The sequence below is a fragment of the Tupaia chinensis genome, unplaced genomic scaffold (genome assembly GCF_000334495.1).
Source record: "Tupaia chinensis unplaced genomic scaffold, TupChi_1.0 Scaffold000678_1, whole genome shotgun sequence".
NCBI lineage: Eukaryota > Metazoa > Chordata > Mammalia > Scandentia > Tupaiidae > Tupaia > Tupaia belangeri.
The window spans coordinates 1,597,488-1,608,429 of NW_006160202.1; the positions used below are offsets into that span (position 1 = coordinate 1,597,488).

Sequence of the window (10,942 nt, forward strand, 5' to 3'; positions counted from 1 at the left end):
CCACCAAGGACAGGCCATGGCTTGAGCAGGAGGGATTAATCCGTGTGACAGGGAAGACAGGGTGAGTGGGGAGTGGGTTCTTGGGAGATGCCGTTTTGACTCCCTCTTGTGAGTCTAAAGCCTCCATAATAATGCTCAATACTGACTGATGAATGTTTGTGTTCCTTTCACTCATTCCACAAGTATTTATTAAGTGCCTCCTATGTGTCATGTACTACCCCCAGAAGCTTGGGATAAAGCAGTTAAACAAAAAGGTGGCCAGACCTTCAGGACAGCAGTTAGGTCCAGCGCAGAAGCAGCAGCACGATGTCTGGCAGTGGTTCAAGTTCCCACCCTGCTAGTGGCTCACCAGATACACATGCACCAGGATCCTCACAGACAGCCAGTTAAAGGAAAAGGGACTGAGGGCCAGAAGGTGGTGTGGTGGTTGGGGGCACTGGACTCCCACATGGCTGACCACGGTTCGAGTCCCAGACCTGGCGGCTACCTTTATCACTCCCCCTCCTCTCTGTCCCTCTCTAGTCAAACAAATAAATGAATAAATAAATAAAATTATTAAAAAAAAAAAAAAGGAAAAAAGGACTGTGGTGTGACCAGGCCCCACTGAGAAGCACCTTCTCTTTCTCTCTCATGCACATGCCCTCTGGCATAAAAATATACAAACAAAATCTATTTTTAAAAAACTGCTGAAAGGGGCCGGCAGGTGCTGTGGTGGTTGGGGGTGTTGGACACCCACATGGCTGACCACAGTTCAGGTCCTGGACCTCCAGTTTGCTTTCTCACCCCTCAACCCTGGTCCCTCTCTGGTCAAATCCAAATAAATAAATAAAGTTAAATAAAATTAATTAAGAAATAATTAAAACCACCAAAACAAAAATCCCTATTCATGTATAACTGGCATTCTAGCAGAGGAAAGCACACAACAAACCATCAACAGGACAAATACAAGAGATCTTCACAAAGTTCATCGAAAATGGTTATGAAAAACTAAGCATGGGGAACCAGCAGTTAGCGTAATGGCTATGTCGCTGGACTCCCACGTGGTCGACCGCGGTTCACGTCCCGGACCTGGTGGCTTAAAACTCACGCCGGGCGCGTGTGCGTGCATGCCCAAGATCCCGAGAGGAGAATGGAGGAGAAGGGATTGCGGCATGACCATCCCCCCTGGGGGGTGATTTCTCGCTTTCTGTCTCTATATCTCTGTCTGTCTGGCGAGCGCACGCGCCCTACAGTGAAAATCTCTCCCAAAAAAACAAACAAAACAAAAACTAAGCATGGATTTAAAGTTCTTTTTATACCAAAAGAAACACATTTTTCCGTGAACACTTCAAAGTCCCCTGGCACACCACAGTGTATTGGTAAGTGGTAACTTCTATGGACAGAAGAGTAGTGTGAAGGGGAAGGGATGGAGCATAGTTGAGAGGGGAGACTGAGGAAACAAACGGGGTCACCAGGAGGGGCTGATGGCCGTTTTAGGGGGGTGGGAAGTACTGTAGGCTTTGTTCCAGAGGAGGCAGACAAGAGCCAGAGCTACGCCCTGCTCCCCACTAGAAAGCAACTGCCCAGAGACTGGCTGCCGGTTCCTGGCAAGTCCCTCTCACCTGCCCCTCAAATAAGTCCACGGTAGCTTCAGAGAACGAGGTGACAAACAGGGAGAGTGTGCCAACAGCTCTGCTCAGAAAGCAGGCCCAGTGAGCAAATAAAGGGCAGCAGCTGAGGTGAGGAGCAGGGGCCAAGCCTAGTTCACAGCCTCTTCTGTGACATGGGAGTTGCTAAAACTGAGAGAGACAAGAATACAGGATGATGAGGAACCATAAGGGTTGAAGGTTGTGAGCGATCTGAAGGGATGAGATTCAGAATGCTGATAAAGCAGCCAGCCCGGCCAGGAGCAGAACAGTGAGGCTGGGGCACTCTATTGCTGTCGTTGATTTTTTTTTTTTTTTTTTGAGAGAGATTTTTGCTATCGTCAGAGAGACAGAAAGTGAGTAAATCACCTCCCAAAGGGGATGGGTCATGCTGCAATCCTTTCTCCTCCATTCTCCTCTCTGGACTTTGGGCATGCACACATAGACATGCACGCACACATACACACACACCAGGCGTGAGTTTCAAGCTATCAGGTCCAGGACTCAAACTGCAGTCACCCATGTGAGAGTCCAGAGCCTGAACCACTGGCCCCCCAATCTCTGGTTTTTAAGAGCGTGCCTCTAGGAAGGTTCTTCACGAGAGTAGACATGGAGAGACAGAGGCCCCTGCGAGGTTTACCCAGGGCTAGCCTGGGGAGAATGCCAGGCTTCTCTGGGCCCCCCCACCCCCAGCCCTTTAACATCTTCTTAATGCCCCAGCCCAGACCCTTTCTTTCCTTTTCTAGCATCTTCATCAAAACGCCTCTCTGTTCACACGTCTGGTCCTGCTGCTTCTCCCTCTCACCTGCATTTCTCTACCAGACACTTGGACCCTATTCAAGATCTCTTTCTTACTGCCCTTTGACAGCCAAATAATCTCTGGGAAAATATTAAGATAATTAACTAGCTACCTATTAAGTTCCCTTACAGTAAAATCAGACTTTGAACAAATACACAGACAAAACCCACTAGTACCAACTACACTTAAGGTCACTCCTTCCTTCGACCCACCCCAGCCCAGGGAGGGCTTACATCTGAATGCCCTGTGAGGGCAACTCCTCTGGATGGTTAGGAGAAGGCAGCTCCCACCAGCTCCCACCAGTTCCCTGGGCCACATGTCTCACTCTGCTCCAGGTTCAACTGCATATCTCCACGTGGGGAGAGCAAGAATGTGCACCTCCAAAGGGGAAGGGGAGCACCTGGGCAAGGGGAGAGGAGAGGCAGTAAGTGACCCAGACAGAGTCTAATGAGAGAAGTCTGAGGGTTTAAGATGACAGCGGAGGGGAAGAGCCAGAGAACAGACCAAGAACACCACGCCTGGAGTTGGGGCACCTGGGCTCAGGCTCTGACCTGATTCCTAACCTGCCTGGTGGCCCTGGGACAACCCCTCCACTCTCACCAGGAGTTCGCCAGGAGGGGCTAGACTGGGAGAATCTCAACTCCCTGCCAGTCCTCCTTTTTAATTTTTTTTTCTTAAGAGGTTTTTGCCTTAGGGTGCACTTGCCAGGGGGCGAGAGAGAGAGAAACCTACAGTGAAAGGGAAATTGAGAATTAACCCCCCAGGGGGATGGCCACACTGCAATCTCTTCTCCATTCTCCTGGGATCTTGGGCACACATGTACATGCACCTGGTGTGATTTTCAAGCTATTAGGCCTGGGACTTGAACCACAGTTAGCCATTTGGGAGTCCAGTGACATAATCACTACGTCATCTGCTGGCCCCGACAGTCCTTCTGAGAGTGTGAATCCACAACGGAGAGAGGCTGGCTGAGGCCACCTCTCCACACAGCCTGCACTGGCACATATGCTGTCATCTCCCCCCAATGGCCTCAGACCCCACTTTCCTAGAGAAACTGGATGGCTGTGCTGCTAGTGGGAAGCCGCAGACACCTGAGAACGTGCCAGTGGGGGAGACCATCTGACAGCCCCCCTCCTGGCCTGTGAGGGCAGGAAGATCAAGCCCTCCACCCAGCTGAGCCACACCCAGAGCCTGACTCCCCTGGGGGGGCTCCTGGAAAAGGGAAATGCAGTGTCACTCCAGCTTGCCCACCTGCTCTCCTGCCCAAGACTGGCTTTCTCAGAATCGAAGCCACTTCCTCCTCTAGGAAGCATCCCGAGGCCCCTCGTTTGCTCTCCACCTTGTTTCTCTATAGGGTCCCAGAAAAAACCTCGCCTTCTCTGTCTCCCTTCCCCAGCCACCCATCTCCGACAAACCCTCCCTCAGGGTCCTCGAGAGGGGTGTCCATTCAGCCCTCTCTCAGCCACCCGCAACCTCTTTCTTTACCCCCAGAACCATAAAAAAGCTTTCACTTGACAAGTGTCTGCTACTCACTTCTTAAGAGGAAGGACTTGTAATGGGCGTGATTTGGATGGAGGATGGTAATGACTATATTAACAACCTTCCTTCCATTTCTACAGCACTTCATAATTTTTTTTTTTAATTGCCAAAGGGTATGCGCTCAGCAGAGACAGGGCGAGTTAGAGGGAGAAGGAACCCAAGCCCTGTGAGGCACGGTCATGCTGCAATCACGTCTTTCTCTCAATTTTGAGCACACACACACATGCCTAGCGTGATTTTAAAGCCACCAGAGATGGCCCACTTTTTAATATTTTTAAACATTTATTACAGAAAAATTAGCTATTGAAGTGACACCATGCCCGTGATTTCATGTTCATGCAACCTGTGGAATAAGTGGGATGGTAGGAATTATCATCCCCATGTTTCAGAGCAGACAACTGAGGCCCCAAGAGAAGGTGACTCTCCCTAGGTGCTGGAGTGGGGCAGGGCCACCTGCCCCGGGAGGCTCTCACCTGCATGAGCTCTGCAGCCGGCTGCTGTGCCTTGACCTCCAGCTCGGAGATGACCAGTGCCAGCCGGCTGAGCTCCCCGACACCCCGGGCCGTGTACTTCTCCCTGCCCTCGGTGAGCTCCTGCTCCAGCCTGGCCAGCTGGTCCAGCAAGTGCTGCTCCCGCTCCCGCAGGAACTGGTGGCCCTGCTCAAACTCGGCTGCGATGAACTGCCTCTGGTCCTGGAGCTGCTTCTGCAGGGGTGGGAGGGAGGGAGAGTGATGTCTCCGCTTCTGCCTGGGAGTGGTTTTCCCCTCATTAGCCCCATTCCTGCATCCTACAGCGTTTGGAAGCCAGAGGGCTCCTGGCCCTCCCTCCTCTTCTCAATGAAGACACGAGTGAATTTCAGGTCACTCAGCCACTGTGTGAGCCGAACCCAGGCTCAGGTTGACCGGGCAGCCTGGTCTGGGCGAGGTAAACCAGTATGTTCCAGGGCCCTTGGAGGAACTCTGGTCTCATCCACGAGCCGACACTTTCTTCTCCTGGACAAAACCTCTGTGTACTGCCTCTTCTGGGAGGCTTTCCTTGATTAACGTCATCCTCGGCCTCCACTACCAGGTACCTGCGTGTCCCTCACCTCTGCCGAGGGCTGCACCTGTTTCCTCAGTGAGTCTTCCCAGGAACCATGTCCCTTCCTGCCTCCAGATCCCCTTGCCAAGTACAGGAATGGTGGCCAGAGCCCTGGGTCCCTGTTACTGATGCTGGGCTGGAGGCAGTACTTGGGCTGCCTCGCTTTTCTCTCGCTCTCTCCCAAGGCGTCACTGACTGCTAGGCTGGCATCAATACCCTCTCCTGTCCCTTTTCCCAATGCACACTCCTCCCAAAAGTGGAACCCTTGTATCCATCTTATCACTCCTAAGCCCACCTCTAATAAAGCATGCGATACACTGCAATGTTCTAATCACTGGCAACCAAGGCCGAGCTCCCCGACACCCCGGGCCGTGGACTTCTCCCTGGCCCCGGTGAGCGCCTGCTCCAGCCGGGCCAGGTGGTCCAGCAGGTGCTGCCCAAGCCTGAGACACAGCACTGCCTAAGCTAGCCCAGCCTTCCTTAGCATAAAGCCAGGCTTTCCCCGGCTCTCTGTAGAGGAGCTGCCACTCGACATGGAGCCTGCAAACGGGGAGGGCAGAGACGGGAAGGGCGTCATCTGGGCAGCCCACTTCCCTGTCAGGTGAGGGACAGGACCAAAGCCACACGGGCTGGATGGGCAGAGCTGAGGCTAAGGCCAGGTGGGCCGGAGACCAGCCCGACACCATCCTCTCTAGAAACTAGCTCCTAGAACTGCCTCCCAGCTGCCGCCTCCTCTCCTAGGCCCCTACCCAGTGTACGTGAACTGCCCCAGGGCTCCTGCTCACAGCCTCACTTACCAGCGCAGCCAGGATATCAGCTTCTCCTTTCGCCTGAAAGCTCTGAATTTTGTCCCTGTCTCTCCTTAGAGTACTCAGGTGGTTCAGAATTTTTTCCTGTGGAAATACAAGCAGAGGGGATAGGTGGCTACTAGGCTGGGGTAGGAAGGAGGACCAGGCTGAGCTCTCAGCCAACAAGAAGGGGCCTTCCTTGGCCAGCTTCGCCCCAGAGGGCTGCAGGGCGGGAATCCCAGGGCAGATGCAGGACAGCCTGTGGGTGAAGGCTTACCCGGTGGGGCTGGGCGGCCTTCTCCACCAGGATGGCCGTGTGGGGCCGGTGCTCCCGGGACTCCCGGCACATGACGCACAGCAGCTTCCCGTCGTCCTCGCAGTAGTAGTGCAGCTTCTCTCGATGCCGCTCGCACAGCTTGGCCTCCCGAGGCTCCCGGGCCACCTCGCCCGGCTGCCTGCCCTTGTCCACCTTCAGCCGCTCGATGTTCTCCACCAGGCTGGCCAGCTGCCACACGGGTCGGATGTTCTCCTTCTTAAAGGGCTTCTTGCAGAGTGGGCAGACAGGGCGGCCCCCGGAGATGGGGCGGATGTCACTGGTGCAGCTGCGGCAGAAGACGTGGCCACAGTCAATAGTCACAGGGTCCCGCAGGTAATCCAGGCAGATGGAGCAGGTCACCTCCTCTTCCAGGCTCCGCAGAGGGGCTGACGTGGCCATGGTGCCTTTAGTTCAGAGGGGTCTCCTCCTCCTGGAAGACCAGACACAGAGTCAAGAGTAGGCCCAGACAGGGTGGAGCTGGCAGCCCTGCACAGGGCCACCAGCCCCAGCACTCAGTCAGTGCACACTACCAGCCTGACAAGGCTTGCAACGTGTCAGAAGAAAGGGACTTACCAACCCAGTCCAACCCTCTCAATTCACAGGTGAGGACCTGAGGCACAGAGAGAACGGCTCTGAGAGCGAAGAGTGGGGCTGCCGCTAGCCCAGACCTTGCTGCTGAGGAAGCAGTCCCGCCTCAAGACCCTCTCCTTCCGTCTGCTGGAAAATTGCCCTAATGCATCTGCTGTGATCAATCAGAACTGGGTAGTTCACATGCCCTGCTAGAAAGTGCCATAAATACAGAACCTGCAAGGTCTGCAGAGCACATGGGGATCCCTCTACTGTGCAGAGCACGACCACTCGTGGGGGTCCTGACAACATCAAGAGACACCGTTGGTTTGCTCTTTTAGGTTTGAGGTTTCAAGGATTAAGAGCGCTGAGCATCTTTACCAAATCTCAAGAAAGCATCAGGAAGCCTCAGGAGCTGGAGAGCTGATGTCCCACGGTAAGAGTGTCCCTGGGCGCTCTGTGGTTTTGGCCCATTTCCCCCGGAAGGTTGAACATACCTAAACTCGGCCTGCTGCTGGAGCACAGCCAGGCCACACCTGGCTCACTGCTCCATGGAGCTGGCCTGGCTGTTCTGCTGCTAACAAGGGCGGGCTGTCCCAACTGGGCTTGTAAGGGAAAGCAGGATGGGAAAGTCCCCAGTGGCTGGGGTTGCTCCACGCTGCTGAGGCGTGGCCCTTACTGGGAGCACGGGAACTGAGCACAGAAAGGCCTCTGCCTCTGTTTACCTTTACAGTCGTATGTAGCCTAGTTCCGGTATGAGGTTACAAACATCTGACCCAATGACTGCCTTCTGCCCCAACTCCATGTGACAACAGAGTCACTGATGTACTCTGAACTTCAGTTTATCCATCTATAAAATGAGGAGAAACTCCTTCAAGGGTTTCTAAGGTTACATGAAAGAATGGTGTTGAAGGTACTAGACTCGGGGCCAGCAGGTGGCGTGGTATAAGGTGCTGGAATTCCCACACGGCCAATCGCTGTTCAAATCCCAGACCTGGTGGCTTGCTTTCTCACTCCCACCCCCCCTCTTTTTCTCTGGCAAAACTTAAATAAATAAATAAAATAATTATTATAAGTAAATAAATAAAGTACTAAGCTTAAGTCTGCTACACAGAAAGAAACTCAGGAGAATCCAGAACCCTTGGTTCCTGAAACCAGTGAGTGTTCAAATCATGAAGAGACAAAGAGCTGACATGGCAAGTGGCAGCAGGAGAGGACATGCACACAAACAGCCACCGTGACACAAGTGCTCCAGAGATAAAGTGAACAGATCTAGGGGAGCAGGGCTGGGGGATGTCTCTGATGCAGATCCATGACGCAACTAGACCATCACTGGGAAGGCGGCCAACAGGACACCAAGGGAACTGTGAGGGCGGAGTGAAGCAACTGGGGTCAAGGAAAATCAACACTAGCACTGATTATCTATGGTGAAATCTAGTACAAGAGTTTGGTGGTCTTTGTCATTAGTGACAGAAATAAACCCCTGGTCCATAAGACCAAAAAAGAAAACATGTGGTAATGTATAAAATGTGTTTTATAAACTGAAAATACTGTACACAGAAGAGACTGCTATACCGGCAATAAATTTCAACTGGCAGCACAAATGGGATTTAGGTATGTGTGACCTTAGGAGATATAATAAGTGCAAAAACCAGGCACATACAAAGGTCAAATGAAAGGACCAAGGAATTTAACTGGAAAATGAAGGTAATATCGAGTTCTTATGAGGGGGTCAGGATATTCATGTTATATTTTTCTATAAAAAAATGCATCGTGGTTTTCCCAATAACCCAAGAGCACGTTAGTGAGGATAGTGAAAATGTTAGGAATTGCCTGGTCCAACGTCTTGGTTTCACTGTTGAGGACACAAGCCTGGCCCAGCACCCTCTCATTCAGTTGTAACATACTGCCAAAGGTGTGCAAAAAGAATAGGGATGGTACTAGGTGATTCCTGTGGGCTTTCATGCCACTTTGGGAACAATGTGTCTTATCTTTGGGGTTGGGAAGCTAATTATTTTGCAATTTACTAAAAGACTAAAACAACAAAGAAGGAGCTGAGCAGCAGCTCTCCTTCCACATTCATCACTTGGAGACAACGTTAACTGAGGGTCTATACTGGGTTCCAGTTTGGCTATAGGGTGCACGTGCTCACTGGAGTAAGAGAAAGTGAAAAATCACTCCTCAAGGGGGACGGCCACACCACAATCCCTTCTCCTCCACTCTCCTCCTGGGATTTGGGCAAGCATGTCCATACACACACATTCAGCACACATTTCAATATTTCAAGCCACCAGATCCAGGACTTAATCCACACAGCTGGCCATGTGGGATCCAGCTGTCTTAACCACTACACCACCCGGCCCACTTCAACAGATCTTTAAGCCTTCTAAAACTGTATAAAAATCACTGTACATGTAAGGAATCAATAAAACTATCTAGAGATTACAGAAAAACATCAGTTAATAAGCATAGGAGGGGGGGCCAGCAGTTAGTGTAATGGCTATGTCGCTGGACTCCCACGTAGTCGACCGCGGTTTGAGTCCCAAACCCGGTGGCTTAAACTCACCCCAGGCGCGTGTGCATGCGTGCCCAAGATCCTGAGAGAATGGAGAAGGGATTGCGGCATGGCCATCCCCCCTGAGGGGTGATTTCTCTCTTTCTCTCTCTGTCTGGCGAGCGCACGTGCCCTATAGCAAAAACCTCTTCAAATAAAAGCACAGGAGGGATAATAGAAGCAGAAATCACTGTTTTAAAACTGCCATGATGGGAGGGGACGCTTAAAGAGCTCAAGGAAATGTGTATTATGAAAAAACTATGTCTAGATTTCCATACTTTTTGCACCAAAATAAACTGATACTAACTTGTTATAACATGTCTGAAAAGGATCTAGTCTGAGGCACTAAGCAAGAATAAGACATCAGTTAAAAAGGCACCTCTATCAGAGCAACATAAATTCCACTAGAATTTAAACAAAAATATCACATTTATGGTAAAATCTGGGTAGAGGAATGGTGAAATCATGGATGCTTTATAAAAATTTTATGGGAACAATGCCCGAAGAAATTTCTGGTTTACGAAAGGACAATCCATTTTTTTTTTTAAAAGAAAGATTATTGCCATAGGGCATGGGCACTTGCCCAAGACACAGAGAGAGACAGAGAGAGAAAGTAAGAAATCAACCCCCCAGGGGAATGCCACACCATAATCTCTTCTCCTCCATTCTCCTCTAAGGATTTGGGGAACACATGCACATGCACCTGGCATGAGTTTCAAGCCACTACGCTAGGGACACTACGTTAGGGACTCAAACCGTGGTTGGCCATGTGGGAGTACAGTGCCTTAATCATTATGTCACCTGCTGGCCCCAAGGACAATTCATTTCAAGAAGGGACAAGACAATGCTGAAGATGATGTCCTCAGTGGAAAACCATTCACATCAATTTGTGAGGAAAAAAAAAATTAATCTTGGGACCAGCAGATGGTGTAGCAGTTACATTGCTGGACTCCCACATGGCTGACTATGGTTTGGGTTCCAGAACCTGTGGCTTCAAAATCATACCGGGAGTGACGGGTCCGTGGCGCAGCAGTGGAGGAGGAAGTGGTGCCCACGCTCGCTCCCCAGGCGCGGAGAGGGGCCGCCCATCTCTGCCGCTGCGTCGTGCTCACCTCCTCCTCCCCTCCATGTGCCCTGGCACCGCTGTTCCCCTTCCTCAGGCCGCCGCTTACCCGGGGGGTCTATGGAAGTTAATGGAAGGACCCCTCAATCTGGCTCATCAACAGAGCAGACGAGCAGATCGATTATTAGCTGCAGGGAAATACGAAGAGGCTATTTCTTGTCACAAAAAGGCTGCAGCATACCTTTCTGAAGCCATGAAGCTGACAGTCTGAGCAGGCTCATTTATCACTGGAATTGCAAAGGGACAGCTACATGAAACAGTTTTCTCCTCATCCAGGAGTGGTGGAAAAGGGCAAAGCGAGAAGAGAGGGAGAAAGCCCAGCAAAGCATGCACAGGGATGCAGTACATGAAACAGTTTTCTCCTCATCCAGGAGCAGTGGAAAAGGGCAAAGCAAGAGAGGTGGAAAGCCCAGCAAAGCATGCACAGGGATGCAGCTGCCCATGTTCAGACATCTCACAAGCCCCCTGCTGAGGATGCCCAGGGCCATAGCCCCTTGCTAGCTCAGAAGTACAACCCTTCCACGGAGAGACACCCGCCTCCAATCCAGGGC

The 10,942-nt window shown here is 51.6% G+C and overlaps 1 protein-coding gene and 1 pseudogene across 2 annotated transcripts in view; one reads left to right on the forward strand and one right to left on the reverse strand.

The window, feature by feature from the left end:
* The window catches only part of TRIM26 (tripartite motif containing 26), a 33,829-nt gene that overhangs the window by 3,948 nt on the left and 18,939 nt on the right, over positions 1–10,942 (reverse strand). For both annotated transcript variants that reach the window (XM_006160316.2, XM_006160315.2), the window contains exons 2-4: positions 6,109–6,577; positions 5,841–5,936; positions 4,437–4,667 (exon numbers count right to left, since the gene is read on the reverse strand). In XM_006160316.2, the coding sequence (XP_006160378.1) occupies positions 4,437–4,667; positions 5,841–5,936; positions 6,109–6,546 (765 nt within the window). In that variant the 5' untranslated portion in view covers positions 6,547–6,577. The remainder of the gene's footprint in view (positions 1–4,436; positions 4,668–5,840; positions 5,937–6,108; positions 6,578–10,942) is intronic.
* The window catches only part of LOC106736183 (nuclear receptor-binding factor 2 pseudogene), a 10,655-nt pseudogene continuing 10,038 nt past the window's right edge, over positions 10,326–10,942 (forward strand).